Genomic DNA, 18,239 nt, shown 5'->3' on the forward strand with positions numbered 1-18,239 from the left:
TTTTCAAAAGAATAATGATGCAGTTGCTAGGTTGGCTGTTTATATAGGTTGACTGTTGCTAAGCTAGTGCATTTCTAGTAGCCAATTAGGTTTTGGGATCTAAATCAGTTAGAACATGTGCATTCGGTATCTATGGTTATAGTGTCCCTCATGCATCCCTCGAGCTTTGGGACACTATAACACATAGATACCTCATGCCCATGTTCTAACTATAACTTAGATCCCATTTGAGGAACTATGAGCTATAGTATATACCGGTATACTATAAATTGCTCTGGGCTACAAACTACAACATTGTATTGTGATTTACAAGAAGATACACATGTAATAACATAAAAAATTATTGTAGCTATAGATGCTTTGTCTAGTAACATAATAAAATGAAAGAGAGAAGCTCTAGTTTCTTTTTTTGGCTTTGTTCGAGAGTAGTAGGAGACGCTTGTTTTTTGGGACGTGTGCTGTGCTTTTTTACTGCAAGGCTGCATGGGGGAGGAGCTGGATGTATGGAAGTGCTGGGATTCTAGCTTTGGCTTCTTCCTTTCGCTTTGTTCAATAGTAGTATAGGAGCCGCTTGTTTGCTGCAAATTATAGCTTAGGTGTCTTCCTTTCGCTTTGTGAGAGTAGTACGAGCCGCTCGTTTCTTGGGAAGTGTGTTGGGCTTGTTTGCTGCAAAACTGGGGGAGGAGCTGGATGTTTCCGTTTTGTGGGTGGAGCTAGTCTAGGACTATAATTTTGTCCATCAAACTGAGGTGGAGGAACAGGGTTGACTTGAATAGAGACCACAGATTTAGTAAAGACACAGAGATGCCAATTTCAGATATTAGTTTTTTCAAAAGAATAATGATGCAGTTGTTAGGTTGGCTGTTTATATACTTTAGGTTGACTGTTGCTAGCTAGTGCATTTCTAGTAGCCAATAGGTTTTGGGATCTAAATCAGTTAGAACATGTGCATTCGGTATCTATGGTTCATCCCTCGGGCTTAATAACATAGCAATAATAGCAATAATAGCAATAATAGCAGTGCTATAGTATAATAGATGGAGGAAGTAATATTAATAGCAATAATAGCAATAATAGCAGAGTGTCTAGAATAGTAGATGTAGCAAGTAGTAGCAATAATAGCAGAGTATAGATGGAGGAAGTAATAGCAATCAGTGGTGTAGGAAGTGGGGTGGCTCCAGGGGCTGGAGCCCCCCCCCTTGTTGGAGAGCGATGTTGAGCTTGATCTGTGAGCCTATAGTCTCGAATTCCAGCCTCTTTCAGTCTTTGCAAGAATACGAAGTTGGGGAGGGCGTGGCCAGACTACTATGAGCCCCCCCTTGCAAAAAATCTTCCTACGCCACTGGCAATAATAGCACAGAGTGTCTATTGAATAGTAGATTAACAAGTAATAGCAATAATCGCATGTTGTCTTATTATGATTCGTGATTAATCGCGTATCAGTAATTGCACGTCGTCAAGGCAGTAATTGCACGTCGTCATTAATGACGTGCAATTACTGCCTTGAATTAACGACGTGCAATTACTGCCTTGACGACCGCATGTTCGAATAACGGCCGCGGCTAATTTTTACTGAAACTGCAGCTAAAAATGTCCTTAAAACTGCATCACAAACGATTAACAATCAATAGTATGGCTACTCGTGCAATAAGGGATTAATAGCACTCATAACAAGCACTGGCAAGGTTACTCGTGCTATTAATCCCATATTGCACTCTTAGCCATACTATTAATAGCAATAATAGCAATAATAGCAGAGTGTCTAGAATAGTAGATGTAGCAAGTAATAGCAATAATAACAATAATAGCAATAATAGCAGAGTATAGATGGAGGAAGTAATAGCAATAATAGCAGAGTGTCTAGAATAGTAGATGGAGGAAGTAATAGCAATAATAGCAGAGTGTCTATAGAATAGTAGAAAAACAAGTAATAGCAATAATAGCAATATATAATAGCAATAATAGCCAGAGTGTCTAGAAGTACAGCAAGTAATAGCAATAATAGCGATATATTACTGTGTAATAGCAGTATTTGCAATACTTCGCTAATAGCACCCTAATATACCCTAATACTTTGCTAATAGCACCCTTTTATGTATAAAAGTAGGATAATAGCATTAATAGCAGGGTGCTATTAGGGTTTGCTATTATGCTAAAAGCCAATACTGCACCTAACTCCTCCAATTGAACGCTAGGTCGCCTCCTCGGCCTGGTATCTGGGCGTGACCGGAAACTGGTACATAGTCATAATTATTTTGTGCTGTAAAATCTTCAGTTCATCAGTTGGCTAAAAATACAGTAATATAATAACACTAGAAATTAATTATATACTGTTAGTCCATGTGGGCAATCGAGATAATGGCAGTAATACTGCGTCCATAATAAATGCAGATGTTTAGAAGCGAAGATCTCAAACAAAAGCTTCCAATTACTGCATATGCCTGCTAAGCTAAGATTGTGTGTTCGTTCACAGTGCATCAAGAGACAGTAGAATCCTGACGTCACTGCATGGTCAGGATAGCAACCAGAAGTGTTGAAACAGCCATTCCACGTCAGTAGTTTTAGTACAGGTAGTTCTATAAGATCGGCCCCTTAGGAAGGACACGAGTGGCACTGGGCTGGGGCATCAATGAGTTCGCACCCATCAGCTAAGAGGAGTACGACGAGGGTTGGAGGGAAAGGTTCGATTTTGCTCCTGTATACAAATTAAAAATTAGTATTCATCATTCCTTGTAACTCACAGTGATGGTCAACACGTACAACACTATCCTCGATCCCAGGCCGCACTTCCTTGAAGGCCGGTGAAGGAGGCTAACACAATACCAGTGCCAGTGCCGTAATGACGGTGAGCGATATAAATCAATAATACCCTTTCTCATTGGAAATTGTACACTATATAAACTATATAGCCAATCCTTGGTACCTGGATAAACATATGACATTACTCCTTGACAATACATCCCAGGCCCAGCAACTTGTGGACACCCCTGAGCATAGTATACAAGAAATCGATGGCCAGAGTCTGAGGATAGACTCTACCAAGTGTATCTGGCAATCAATGGTCTAATCAAGCGCTTGTATTAAATTGTGTAGTCAGTTACTCAAAGGTAGCCAACTGATAGCAGAAACTTGAGAACCTATAGCCTAGGTCCTAGGTCTGTTCTTTCACAAGAGTGATGCTCCTTCTTCCTTCGCACAAGACAGCTCACACTCCATAGCTGTCTCTGACAAACTAAACTTGCAAAAAAGCTGACCTATGACACGGAGTTCTTTGTGATTTAATGGTGATTTTACGTATGCTTACATACACTATAGTGTTTCTATTCGCTCCACCTTGCTCAGGTATTCACTCGTTTTGAGCGAATACCTGAGCAACCACAGCACATGCCCAGATACACGCCCAGATACAATCAATACCAGGCCGAGGAGGCGACCTAGCGTTCAATTGGAGACAGATCGGCCTGGGGTCGAGGCTACTAGATCTAGTGCCTGGGCGTCACAAACACGCCTTTTAATAAGCACCAAAAAAATTAATAACAAAAAATTATAAGATTACAGCAATATGGAATCGATTTTGCTAAAATGATAATCCATGCACAGTTGATCCATCCACAGTTGCTCAGTTTACATCAAAACTGATCGACATTATTATACAGTTGCATGGGCAGTTCATATTTACAGTGGAACCCCTCTATAACGGACACCTTTGGGGAACAATGTTTTGCCCTTTATACAGAGGTGGCCTTTGTTGAGAGGTTGTTTTGTACACAAACAGTTCATTTGGGACCTGGGTGCCTGGCTGTTATATAGCAACTGGCCTATATTCTGAGGTGGTTTGTTAACAGAGGTTCCACTGCATATTATATACATCTGCACATGCACATAAACACAAATGCACAATGAAAGTATGTAAGAATGTAAAACAAAAAATTCACTGCACTGAATGTAAAGTAAATGTTTTACGTTTACAAAAACAACTATAGCTAACGTACCACACTGTGAAAACAGAATAAAGAAAATGAATTGTCAGAATTCACTATAATTATCCTCAGGATACAATAATAATGGTACATAAAATTAGTAATGTGCTGCTCACTGCTTGAACTATAAACTGGACTGCGCTTGCACATAACCATAAGCAAGGTTCCCCTGAGTGTGAGGGTCTGGTTTAATGTCCTCTATTTCTTCGTATACCGGCCCTCTCACTTCAGTCAATCTCTCACCACTTTCAATGTGTTCATACGCTAAGTTATCAGCTGCTTTTGGATCACTGGGTAGTTTGTCAGGATCTTCGTATACTGTACACAGAGTTACTTGAGGAGTCTTTATCCTACGGCAGTAAAAGAAAATACAGCCTACACCAGAAGTGGCTGCAAACAGGCATCCAAGGATAACAACAACAGCAATCACGATAACAGCAACAAGCCAACTATTTACTGCAAAAAATAAACACACAATAATAATTATTAGTTTAACAATGGCTAAAAACAACAAATTCACTTACTTGAACAGGAAGGGATAGAGTAAGTGCCAGTTGTTGAGTCAAAAAATGCTGTGGTCTGTGAAGAACCTCCATTGAATCCTTCCACAGAGTTCACACACTGGTAAGTTGGAGGGTCACTGCTCACTAATATGGCACTAGCTATCATAGCAGGAGGGGGGACGAGAGATAAAGTAGTGAACATCCGATCATTCTCAAAACCAACAATGGTGCCGGCATTCACCACTTCAGAGCGATAGCAATAAGTGATACCAGCACGAAGATCAGAAATTGTAACTGTGAATGAGCTGGACATCAATGCTGAATAGGTACTCGTGGAAAACCTGGAGTCTTGTAGACTCAGTGTGCATTCTTGGTAGTGTACCATTATGCTAGCAGATGGTTTAACACAACCGATGTTGTTGACAGAGAATGATAGAATAACGCTTATTGTTGTAACTGTATAAGAACTTGATACACTTGTGAGAATAACTGCAAGTAGCAACAATAATAATTATACAACAGCACTTCACAAGCTGAAAATGTACTGCACCTTCAAAATTAGCCATTATTGATGCAGCTGCTCCCAAGATGTTGACAGCTCTAACATCAAACGAGTAGATTCCAGCTCCAGAGAAAATAGAATTGGGAATGGATAGTGTTGTTCTATTGGTGGACATTTCAATTCCATGGTTAACTGTCACATTATACATTCGAATTTGAGGATAGCCAGCTGGTAATGTTGGACCCTGTAAAGGTAATTGGCATATCTGTAATAATTGAACTGTGAATGCATGTGCATGAAACCTACCATCCACCTCAGTATTGCGTTAGTAAACAAGCAACCATCTTGTGAGTACGTCAAGTTAATTCCAGAGGGCGGTAAGAGAACTGTAGAAACTTAATGGTACTTCTTGACGAGTGTAGCCAGTCAATGATAATGCATGATAGACGGTAGTATACCTTAAGTATTAGTTATTGCCTAGTATGCACGGGTGCAACATAATGCCCGAGGGCATTATGTCATCAAGTGCAATATATGGCATGTTGTAAGAGGGCACCTGCAATAACTAACTTGTTGCCCAATGACGTCAAACTCTTCTGATTGGTCAAATTTTTTCCCTATAAATTGTAGTAAAAGACATGTGTTTTGAGTGAATTTTAGTGGGTTCATAGTAAATTCTTAGGTTTTGTTCTTACAACTAATCAAAAGGTAGTAGCCTATAAAGGGACCAAATGAGGTTGGGAGGGTGGTGCATAAATCCCAAAAGCAGTCTTGAAATCTACTGCATTTTTATACACAGTGCAAGTGCATATAAATGAAATTTACTGTATTTATACACAGTGTAAGTGCATATGAATGATAGTGCATTATGCCAGTGCAATATATGGTTGCTATGGTAGTGATACAACATGCCATATATAACAGAGCATTGGATTGCTTTGATCTGCCTACTCACTGGTGACGTGTTTTCACAGGCAGGTAGGTTTGTTTGCATTTTCACTGTTCAACTCATTTTGCTGGTTCTGTTAAATCTTGCTCAATTTGTGATTATTAATTTTATACATGGTTTCATTGCATTTTCCAATTATCTGCGAGTACACATTTTTGCGATTTTACTCTCTAAGACTCATTCACAGAAATGGCAGAAATTAATACTTGCGTAATTAGTTATAGTTATAACACGGGCACAAGGGATGTATGGCATATATTTCGCTGAAGCACGAGGGCGTAAGCCCCGTGGGCTGAGTGCAATAATTATATGCCATGCATTCCGAGTGCACGTGCTATAACTAGTTTATACCCTGATGCTGCCTGACAACATGCCATTATTATACAGAGCAAGATCCTTTATAATACCTATTGTGGTAGTATCATTGATCTATTTCTATATAATTATATGACTGCATGCATATATAAAGCATTTCATTAGGAGGAGTACGCAACTCCAATAGACTGTACACAGGTCGAGGCATTCTGTTTGACCATGGTGGCGATGCATATAGATAGAGTAGAAGAGGGATTGGAAACGGAAATGCCCTCGATTTTAATTGAGGCTTACTTTTAACAACGCGAGGACTAACATGAATAATTCATGAGAAATGTTTTACTGTGTGTAAAAAGTTCAAGAGCATGCAGTTCTGCTGCTAAACATCAACTTTCATCTCTGTGTCATGATCATACTTGTCAATGAGGCCATTTGGGACACAGCACACTCTGAGTTACACTATATATCATAGGTGCTATACGAACATGCGCTAGCATGAAGAGGCACTCTGTGTACCTCTATAATTATATATAGCTACCGTGTTACTAGAATATTTTGCTGGTGAAAAACCTTTGTGAATGAGCCTAATCTGAGTATATATAATATGAGCCATATTCCATACTTCCCTGGAGGAAGTAAAATATGGCTCATATTCACTGGAAATCCCCTAGGATATGGAGTGAATCAGTGATCAAAATAACTTGAGTAATAATCAATCAGTAAAAATATAATGTATAATTATTTTACTTTCAGTTGTTTCTTTGCCTTTTCCTTGATTTTGAAATACTTCCACAGTGGAGGCTGTCAAGTAGAGACGCGGTGACTGCATGGATGATAGTTTGAGTTGGGGTGTTAACTTGAGTGGTGACTGCTGGGGTGGTGATTACTTGAACGGTGACTGCACGGGTGATAGCCTGAGCGGTGACTGCTGGGGTGGTGATTACTTGAACGGTGACTGCACGGGTGATAACTTGAGTGGTGACAGCTGGGGTGGTGATAGCTTGAGCGGTGACTGCTGGGGTGGTGATTACTTGAGCAGTGACTGCACGGATGATTACTCGAGTGGTGACTGCACAGCTGATATAGCTTGAGCGGTGACGTGGTGATAACTTGAGCGGTGACTGCTGGGGTGGTGATTACTTGAGCGGTGACTGCACGGGTGATAGCTTGAGCGGTGACTAGCAGTGACGTAGGCAGAGGGGGGCTGACGGGCTAGAGCCCCCCCCCCCTTTGTGTTTCATCAACTCAATCTATTCTGCACTGTACTGCATGCATAGTTACTAGAATGATGTCATTCAATGGAAATGTGGGCAGGGCCATCTACTGCGCATGCTACTGCAGATGAAAAGTGATGACCTTTTTTTTAGGTAAAATTCCAAGCTATTCAGGCCTGCTCTGGCCCTGCTCAATGGATTTGAGCCCTGCCCTTCCCAAAATCCTGGCTACGCCACTGACTAGCTGCTGGGGTGGTGATAACTTGAGCGGTGACTGCACGGGTGATAGCTTGAGCGGTGACTGCTGGGGTGGTGATTACTTGAGTGGTGACTGCACGGGTGATAGCTTGAGCGGTGACTGCTGGGGTGGTGATAACTTGAGCAGTGACTGCTGGGGTGGTGATTACTTGAGTGGTGACTGCACAGGTGATAGCTTGAGTGGTGACTGCTGGGGTGGTGATTACTTGAGCGGTGACTGCTGGGGTGCATGGTGGTTACTTGAGCGGTGACTGCACGGGTGATACCTTGAGCGGTGACTGCACGGGTGATAACTTGAGCAGTGACTGCACGAGTGATAGCTTGAGCGGTGACTGCTGGGGTGGTGGTTACTTGAGCGGTGACTGTACGGGTGATAACTTGAGCGGTGACTGCACGGGTGATAACTTGAGCAGTGACTGCACGGGTGATAACTTGAGTGGTGACTGCTGGGGTGGTAATTACTTGAGCGATGACTGCTGGGGTGGTGATTACTTGAGCAGTGACTGCACGGATGATTACTTGAGTGGTGACTACACGGGTGATAGCTTGAGCGGGGACTGCACGAGTGATAGCTTGAGCGGTGACTGCACGGGTGATAGCTTGAGTGGTGACTGCACGGGTGATAGCTTGAGTGGTGACTGCACGGGTGATAGCTTGAGCGGTGACTGCTGGGGTAGTGTTTACTTGAGTGTTGACAACGGTGGAACAGTTGGTTTTGGTGACTGTAGGCATCAAAATTGGTTTAGCAAAGAATTAATTTGGTTGCCTTGTCTTCTGCAGTATCGTCTTGCAGGGGTATTGAACAGAATGTAGACATAGAGTAGTAGATAATGTCATTGTATGTGCTAACAATATCGATGGTAGAGTCCTTTTTTTGGTATGTTAATATCTACAAATCCAGACCAGATACCAGTAGATAGAATCTCTCCTCTCTCTCCCGAGAGCAAACTTTTTGCTTGTTGGTATGTCCAATTGAGACAAATAAGGACGTCTTATCTCTTGCCTACTCTTAGCTGTGGCACGTGCACACCATTACAGCCTTTACAAAGGCATGTAGATGTACACGGTCGATCCATTAAGTAGCATTTACACCTTGAGGCATAGAGTACAACCGTGTGAGCAAACTTTTCCAATCTTTTTTTTTGACTCCACATCTGCAACTCACACACTTTGACACATTACTTAACATGCTGACCTGGCTGAGTGTGTCGCAGTATGGGAGAGCTGCATCATAATGACCAGATCCGATGGGTTCATAAACTAAGATCCCTTCCATAGCACCGTCCTTCGGAGTAACGTATATGGGCTGGTTACCGAGTGTTGTGGTGATGATTAAAAGTGATGACTGAAGTCTTGTAGCCATAGCTATATAATTGCATTAGATCTCCAAGTGAGCTCGCAAAAAATCCATCGTAAAGAAATTTGCTTGATTCTTCCAGGTAATGAACATCATTCGCAACAAAGCATTCGTACGTTTGGCGGCGTTCGCCTAAAATTTCATCAACAAATACTTGACTAAGCTTCATGCATATATAGAGTCCCAATATCAGTATCACCAATCACACCGAGTCTAGACAAACAATTGTTCCATCTATCCTTGTTTGATGTCATGTTTATTGCTATAGAATGAGCAGGGTGTCATACAGGGGGGGAAGGACTGATCATTAATGTTGGGTGTGTCATGTAGAGGTAGCTGAGCGGAGCTAGAAGGATTTTAGATAATGATCGAAATGTCACGAATCGTCAATCTAAAAACTATTGTCTAGCTTATGAGCAAAACACTTGAAAAAGGGCCTTCTGAGCTGTAGAATGGAGCTCAAGTGTCCTCAGTACAATCACTAACACGTCCTCACTTTGAAGTCGAACCGTTACGGTCTGCAAGCAACCAGAGCCACTAGTTCTATTGTGTCTGACGTCGTCGTCCACTTTTTTTTTTCCAAAATCTCAATGTGACCCGATTAGAGCCTCGCTTCGCTCGGAATCAGGCATAAATGTCCATTTTTGGTAAAGATCCTTACATTAAATTTTGCCTAACGACAATTTCATAACAAAAATTGCTGAAGGTTAAATCAGCAAGATAACATTGAGAACCATGATCATTTATGTCTTGTGTCAGTGTTTATATCTATACGTCTCAATTTTGTCAAGGGAATAATCAAATTATATATGAGAATTAATCACATTTTTTTATGAGAATAACAGATAATAGGAACACCAAGTAATGCGTACACCAAGTAATTAGTAATGGGTGAAAAAAAAGAATAATTTATAGGGCCTATAATTATTATATAAACATGGACACACTAAAATGGTTACGCTCTAGTGCAGGCTATTTCTAAGTCGATCAGCAAGCAGTTTACACAAGACTCTCACAAAGATACATGCTGTGCGTTAATTTTTGTGAACCTCTTAATGGGCCAAAAATGAGTTAGTACATGACACACCATTTTGTTACACTTAATTATCAACCTTTTGAGCACAGTGGATTCTCACTGCATGGACCCGACAACATTCTGGCTCTGGTTTGCAGTTACCCCGCATATATACAGCCACATCAAGACTCACCTCATACTTATACGGTTGCATGCCTTGCTGTGTTCTGTCAAGCGGTTAACTCCATTTGTATACTGTATATATAGCGGGTAATTTTCGTGGGGTAAAAATGCATTCAACTCGAAAACGGTGGTTTTCATGAGTAACAAATTTCGCTTAGTCTCATGGCTGCATTGCATTCCTACATTCCGGTAAGTCACGCCTACAAAATTTTGTGGAAGTCAGCTTGCCCACGAAAATAACGAGTATTTTACCCCATGAAAATAACCCGCTATACGGTATTCAAACAGTCGGAAGTGAGATATTGATGTGTAATTTTATATACTGAAAAGCAACATCAATTTTTTGGTCGTGGCATGACTATATGCACGGCCGCATCCGATAAGCTATATAGAAGTATCAGAATTCAGACTAGATGGGTGTGGCCTGCCTCCATAAGGGAGACGGGTTGCAGCCCTATCTACCGTATAGCGGGTAAGTTTCGTGGGGTAAAAAATTCGTTCAACTCGAGACACGGTGGTTTTTGAGTAAAAATTTTGTTTAGTCTTGTGCACGGCGTTCCTACGTTCCGATAAGCCACGCCTACGTTAAAATTTCATGGAGGTCAGCCTGCCCACGAAAATAACGAATATTTTACCCCACGAAAATTACCCGCTATACGGTATAGCATTCGTTCTGCTGCATCGCGTACTAACTATGAATATTATTAATATTAGCCGCGCCTCTAACCACAAAGCTCAGCTTGCTGCAGAGAAGGGGAGGAGCTGGGAAGCCAACAAATGCATTATGTAAGGGCTATACGATCTGATTGGTGCGTATGCAATCTGTGTTTTTCTGCAGCAGAATAAATGCTAGATAGGGCTGCAACCCGTCTCCCTTTTAGAGGCGGGCCACACCCATCTAAATTCAGACGTGTCTATGCATTACATAATAACATTGCCAGTGCTGATTGCGCATGCTCAATTGGGCGTGGTCATGACTTGTAACACGAGCCATAGTTCATTTACAATACAGAATTGATAGAGCTATACCAGTATAACTAATTACATACAGGGTGTACACACCTGATTAGACTCTGGGTCCTGAAGGCAATAGCTGGACAGCACAATGAGAGAGAAGCACACGACGTCCTCCATACTGCATGGAGATCAGTCCTTGAGCAATAAAGTGCTAACCCTCAGCTGTTGACATGAATAATAGTCTAATAGAGAGGAGTATGGTGTTTAGTGTCAATTTTAATTAGCAAATGATTATTATCAGTAAAGATCATTAATGAAAAAAGCACAACTGGATTAACACTGAGATCCACCCCTTTTTTGCAAAATGTAGGTGTGTGCTATGACTTCCACCGGAAATGAATAAATTTATTTAGAGAAAGGGCGTGGTTTCCAGTAGTTTTGCAGGACCAATATAAAGTTTATCAGTGGAGAATTCTCTAGCCTAAGTTATATCTTTCAAGTTGCACTTCAGTGAACTGACTATGGAGTTCGGATATTGTAAGGCAGCAGTCAGCAAGACTCTAACCATGATTGCTCTACACGTGGTTCTCCTTTGTGTCTTTGCTGCTGCAGAAGATGAAGGTAACAAAACACAGCTAGATCCACTGAGGGTTAACCCCACTGCACTGAGCAATAAGCTCTGAATGCAAGATAATGCCTGTTTTTTTTTTTATCCAGCAAATGTGATCAGTTTTCAAGCAGAGAGAGACTTAATACCTGTTGGTCAACCAATGAGCTATACCTGCAAAGTGAAGGGTCGTGCAGTGTGGGAGTTTGGTACTTATTACTTTAACACAGCCTCCAGCGACTTTGTGGGGAATAGAAGCAATCTAATTGATGGAGTGAACATCACTGACTTTACTGATGCAAGTGGCAATCATCTCTCCAAATTATTTCTTTCTTCGTCCATTGTACAAAGTCTGAATGATACCGATATGGCCTGTAGTGCAACAACAAGTCTAACCATAAAACCACCTGTAAACGAGAGGATTAGAGTTAAAGTTTTTAGTAAGTTCTCAAGTTTATTGCACATCAGAAACTAATTCATACCCCCCCCCCCCCACAGGTTCCCCCACTTCCCCTGGCAATGTGAGAGTGGTGTCAGAGAGGCAGAAAGAGGTCACTCTGACATGGGAACCTTCGTTCTTACCATTCAACATCTCCCCTCAGTACAAGGTGTATGTGGATGGTGTCGTCGAAGCTACAATGGAACAACCTTCATTTGTGTTCTCAAAACTGGAGCACTCATGTGATTCTCACCAGATACGAGTGGAAGCGTACAATGAAGTCGGCAGCAATACCTCGGAGCACATCGAAGTGGTCTTACCTGCAGGTGTGTGTAATTCAGTGCAACATGTACAGTCATGTAGATACTTGTTTAGTGATAAGATATAAGGGTGCCTCAGGGGCTGGTTTACATGTACATAAACAAATGCTTTCTTTTCTTCCACTGAACAGTTACTAATTAACTAACAAAAGCACACTTTTATCACTTCTAAATGTGCATTTATGGCGTCCACACTAAAGCTTCAAGTGTTATGTGTGTCTGCCTGCAGACAACACAAATAGTACAAACTAACAAAATGTGAAGTACTGCATAATCAGTACGTCAACTTGTGATCCTGCCACAGACTTACAAATTACACGTTCATAAACCATGTAGCCCTGTCAAAAATAAACTTGCACCGTACTTCCTTTGCTTGCATCCCTTGTGATAGTGATTTAGTCTAAATGCATATCCTCTCTGTGGTAGCAACCTTTGTACCTTCACTACTCTGTCCGCACAGTTCCTGAGGTGGGTGCACTGAGTGACAGCATCTCTACCGATATTACAAAGAGTGGTGCTCAAGTTCAATTCACGGTTTCCTTTGACGTGAGTTTGACTGTCTATAATGCAGTCAATGCTATAATTGTGTGTATTCAATCTCAATAGATACTCGGATACTCATTACCCCTCCGTTCTAAAATATTTTTAGTTCCATCTTCTCCAATGTTCCTTGTGAATGCACAGTGCCAATGTAATGAATGCAGTCCTTCCACTAGCCAAACTGCATGTGTAGACTCAGCAAACCATTGGGTCGTTAAACCTCTAAACCAGCCCCCATTACATGTACAAATTGATTAAGTTAACTTTTACTTTGAGATTATCTACGCTATATGGACATTTATGCTACACTTTTCGCTGTGTGTGTGTCCTTGTAATGCTTTTCTGCTGGAGCAAACTCATTACTGTTACTGAACTGTTGGTAAAAGTTTGCATCTTTTGGTGACTGCCCTATTGTCCTTGCACCCGTACAGCAAGCCGTGTCATGTCCCGCTCACCCGGTAACCAACTACACGGTGACGCTCACCTCAAACACGTCCACCCCCATCACTCGGACAGTGACCACACCCCCTGAAGACAACGTCTCTATCACAGTGGCGGGTCTGAACGACAACACTCTCTACACCTACCAGGTGCACGCTAACAATGCCATTGGAAGTACAGCCTCAGCAGTGAAAACATTTTGTGAGTGCATATAAATATTTACTGTTAGTGTATTCACTACCTTCCCTTTTGTGTTACTAGAGACAACTTTCTTAGGAACCAGTGATTTTAGGTGAACTGGTTCTCTGTATCTAATAATTATTATGGATTAAGTCAACAAGATTAGAGATGTATTGACTAATTTAAATCTGATGTGACATGATGTCTTGCTGCCCACAACTTCAATTATACTTCAATGCCCGATTGCATATAAGAGCTCCTTTTGTTGCCTAGCTATAATCAGTCGTGTCCAAGTGTGCATAGAACACATTAATTGATCCAGAACTAATTACACCCCCTCCCCCCCAGACACGACTGACGTGCTCAGCGGCACTGCCATGGAGATGAATGAAGGTACACTGTTCCTGCGTTGTGAGTTTGTCCCCGGATCCAACGCACTTGGTTGTCAGGTGAGAGCATAAAGGAACAGCTGCACGGCGGAACCATGTCCGTGTATTGCATTCAGTGCTGCCTAGCTACACTGCTGTAGTTGCATGTAACACTTATTGTGGTTAAAGGTTCGGAAACTACCAGGGACTTATACACTTTTGTTGTGACCACAATAAATTTGCCTACTTTCTATGTGGGGATCACTACTCACTGTAGTCCTGTAGTGAGATCTAGTTGTGATCTTATCATATCCCATTTCTGATCAGCATGGGAAAATTTTTTCATCGTGTTGAGGCCTCTATTTCTATGAAATTCTGCCAATATTTTAATTCAGTCAGACACTCATTGTCTGTTTTCTGCAAATTCTTGAAACACTGCCATTATTAAACCACAGGTATTTAGTCTAGCCATTGTAAACTTTGAAGGTGTTGTACAATTATTACAGTCTAGCCTTTGGTGCTTGCTGCCACAAGTTTGTTTACCTTTATCTGTGTACAACCATCTGATTATCCCCATGCAACCTTTATCCACTCTACTACAGGTTCAACTGGAGACTCTCACTCGCCTTGGTAACCTCACTCATTCCCTGTATCGTAGCCAACCAGATGCAGCCTCTGTGGACGCTGTCATCAATATCACCAACCCCTCCTGTTACGACAAGATGCTTGTGTTTGATATAGAGTCCGACAACACCACCGGTAACCTAGGCATGCCTGGAAAATTTCATGTCAGTGGGAACAAGCCGTGTACCGCTCCTTTGAGCACAGAAGGTAAATAAGCGTGGTAAATCTCGTACATGCATGTATGGTAGAAGTAATTATTATGGAGCATTCGTCCAACTATACATACATGCATACACACTTTTCATGTTGGCACCGTATGAAAATGGCAATGAGTAGCATAGACACATATTGTGCGTACCTGGCCTAAAAATGTCCTGTTATATGTTACTTAATAATGCTCCATTATGTGAGATTATGTGAGGTATAAAATTTCTTTGCGATACAAATACGAGCACATTATCAAGGTGTGTGTTATGATACCTCTGACTGTATTGCTTGTGACACTTCATTACTGCAGTGTTTGTTTCAAGTAGGATATTGTATATGAGGGGGGGGAGGTAGTCTGGGGTTACCACTAGCGTATATGGGGGGGTAGTCTGGGGTTACCACTAGCGTATATGGGGAGGTAGTCTGGGGTTACCGCTGGGGCGACAATGTTGATGTGTTGTCAGGTTCTAATAACGTATAAGTAATTCAAGTCGAGTCAAATGTGGTAATTAGTGTACTCAATGGGTGTGAAGTCTTCACTAGATATGCTCGTGCTAGTCGTCTTGTCTTCTGTCTTCCCATATCAGCTTTTAGTGTTTTACCCTCTCAACACGTTCATTCATATATGCACCTAAATGACCACACACCTACACAAAAGACACAACACATACCCACCCACACACACACACCTACACACAGGCACACCCGTATCCACAGCTTTGATCATTGGAGCCTCAGTGGGCGGAGCCATAGCTGTCGTATTGGCGGTCGTTATCCTGGTCGTGATCTGCTGCGTACTTAAGAATCGTGCATTCGGTGAGGGAGAGCAGTGAATTTCTAAATTAATAGTATTCATAGCCCAATTAACATTTGACCACAAGCCACTAAAAGGGAATATTTATCACTTGACCCTACACAGCTAGCTTGCATTTAACTGTTGTGTTGTGTCTAGTGCTACTGTAGTGAATTACTTTAGAAGGAGTCAACAAGTCGGGCTGCATTGATATGCAATGGTGTCATTGTGTGTGTGTACTAGTATGCATGCATTTTCTCGTGTATATGATAAGATAATAATGTATTTTCTCATGTTGTACAAGTTGTGTATAATAGGTTTCATTATGTCCCCAGGCAACAGCGTCAAGGATACCACTGTCTGGATCAGGAACCAAGATCAAGAGTAAGTCCATCGCTTTTTGAACACCAACTTTGACTCGCTATTTACCGTTGAACCCAGAAGTGTGTACACTTGTAGTAACGTTAGCCATCTACAATTCTACAATAACAAATGCACTGTCCTAAGACAGTGTAAGAACTAGCTTCCTTGTCACTGTTTTAAACATGAGGGATGAGGTAGTTACTTGTAGCTGGTTCCATGTGATGTGTGTGTGCAGAGTGTCACACCGTGTACCAGCTGACAGAGGAACATAAGTTAGTATGCCTGTATGGAGGCACCTGTATCTCAGTAGTCTATGTTAGCTTCGTCTTCAGACTTGCTCTGCCTAAACATCGCGTTCTCATTTCCTCATTTCCTCATTTCTTATTTCCTCGTTTCTCATTCCCTGTTTTATCACCACCCTGCATGGAAGATGTGAGCTGTGGTCACACTGCACTGTTGTGTGGGGACAATGTGCTGATGCAATGCTGTATTGTGGTAGACCTGTGGGGAAACATTTCATCCCGCCCACATACCACAAAATCTTATTCACAATAATTATTATGAGCTACATTGTATCATAATTATGTAATTATACGTACCTCTTTTAATCATCTCCCACCCACTCACACACCACTTACACACCACTCACACACCACTTACACACACACACCACTCACAGCAGTTACCCGGTGAGATACTCTCCGAACAAACAAGCGAGGGTGCCCTCGAGGGAAGAGCCTCAGGAGAACAAGCTGCCCATCTACGACTCAGTCGACACTTACAGACAAACGGTACCAGCCCACATCATATAGAGTAACCTCAACCACGAACTTAATATCCATTATCAACAGCATTTATTTATCAGTTTTATCACCTTGTCTTGTGTGTGTGCAAGCAAAAATATGTTTAAATTCGAGTGACATAGTTTCTTTATAGTATGGGAGGGGTGTGGTATAATTGAACATTATTATGGTGACTATGAGCATTACATAGGCCTCCGTCAGAAGACTAAATATGACACGCATCATTAATTAGCACTTTTATATGTACGTCACTCGAATTTGTCCATATTTTGTATGACCACCATGCACCAAATGCGACTGTAGATTGAATACCTTGCATAGCATTACCAACTGATTGAACATGCACCCTTTGAGTTCTTTAGTGTTGCTCCAAGTTAAGCATGCATCCTGTTGACTAGCAGTTCATAAGGTTTTGGCTGCTTTACATGTACAGAATATGCGCTTGTTTTGACTGGTTCCCCAAAAGGTGTGCCCATTGAAGGATTTGCCAAGTCCCTAACCCATCCATTTTATTCTCCTGTTTGTTTTCCCCTGACGTGTATCGTTTGTTGCTTTGCATCAATTTCCCAATTAATCAAAAGCCGTGTTCTGAGCCAAATATCATGTCCAAGTTCTCTTGGAAACTATACATTGTAACTGCCCCTACAAGTGTATCACTAATGTTTGTACATTGGACGATGAATGGACTTCATTCATCGTCTGTGTAGGCCCACTCGACTCTGAACTGAACAATAGTCTGGCAGATTGTAAGAATTACCATATAACTACCAGTAGGCATGGAGCTCCAATTCACACACCTCTGCTCTACCTAATGACCTTTATTCATGCCTAACAGTGTCTACATTGTTTCTTATGTACGTGCACACGCCTTACTTACATGTGGGCCGTACGTGTATTCTTTGAAAGCTGCTTTGAAATTGTACAATTTCACTTTGAACTGTTACTCATCGCCTAGCTAGAATGTACCACTAAACTTACCGTGCTCGATTGAAGGTGGTTTTCGTTTTAGTTCTGTCAGTAACTGAAAGAAAGCCTATTATTCAATCACAAAGTCAATGGGTGAAAACCTTTACATTTGTTTAGAAGTAGTACCTTGAGGTCCCTACAAGGCAAAATAATAGTAAACAAGGATAGTTTACCATTACAACAATACCTCTTCACTTCATCTGTTACATGTTCTGGATTACCTAATCCTGTAGTATTACTTCCCCATCTCTGTAATAACATTTTCAGTACCATAAATTATTACATGACTGTGTGGACGGGGGAGGGAGGGGGGGTCCAATCTGTGAATGTTAACTTTTAATTACTAACAATGATA

At 41.5% G+C, this 18,239-nt stretch overlaps 1 protein-coding gene across 3 annotated transcripts in view; it reads left to right on the forward strand.

The window, feature by feature from the left end:
- The window catches only part of LOC135344329 (uncharacterized), a 53,283-nt gene that overhangs the window by 30,793 nt on the left and 4,251 nt on the right, over positions 1 to 18,239 (forward strand). Inside the window, exons 2-11 of one of the 3 annotated variants that reach the window (XM_064541508.1) lie at positions 11,715 to 11,854; positions 11,951 to 12,280; positions 12,339 to 12,605; positions 13,060 to 13,145; positions 13,571 to 13,781; positions 14,109 to 14,209; positions 14,731 to 14,959; positions 15,659 to 15,775; positions 16,088 to 16,136; positions 16,795 to 16,906. In XM_064541508.1, coding sequence (XP_064397578.1) covers positions 11,755 to 11,854; positions 11,951 to 12,280; positions 12,339 to 12,605; positions 13,060 to 13,145; positions 13,571 to 13,781; positions 14,109 to 14,209; positions 14,731 to 14,959; positions 15,659 to 15,775; positions 16,088 to 16,136; positions 16,795 to 16,906 — 1,602 coding nt within the window. In that variant the 5' untranslated portion in view covers positions 11,715 to 11,754. Of the gene's footprint in view, positions 1 to 11,672; positions 11,855 to 11,950; positions 12,281 to 12,338; positions 12,606 to 13,059; positions 13,146 to 13,570; positions 13,782 to 14,108; positions 14,210 to 14,730; positions 14,960 to 15,658; positions 15,776 to 16,087; positions 16,137 to 16,794; positions 16,907 to 18,239 lie in introns of those variants that run through there. The other 2 variants (XM_064541516.1, XM_064541500.1) reach the window with 2 other exon arrangements.

This window comes from Halichondria panicea, chromosome 1, assembly GCF_963675165.1.
Source record: "Halichondria panicea chromosome 1, odHalPani1.1, whole genome shotgun sequence".
Lineage (NCBI taxonomy): Eukaryota > Metazoa > Porifera > Demospongiae > Suberitida > Halichondriidae > Halichondria > Halichondria panicea.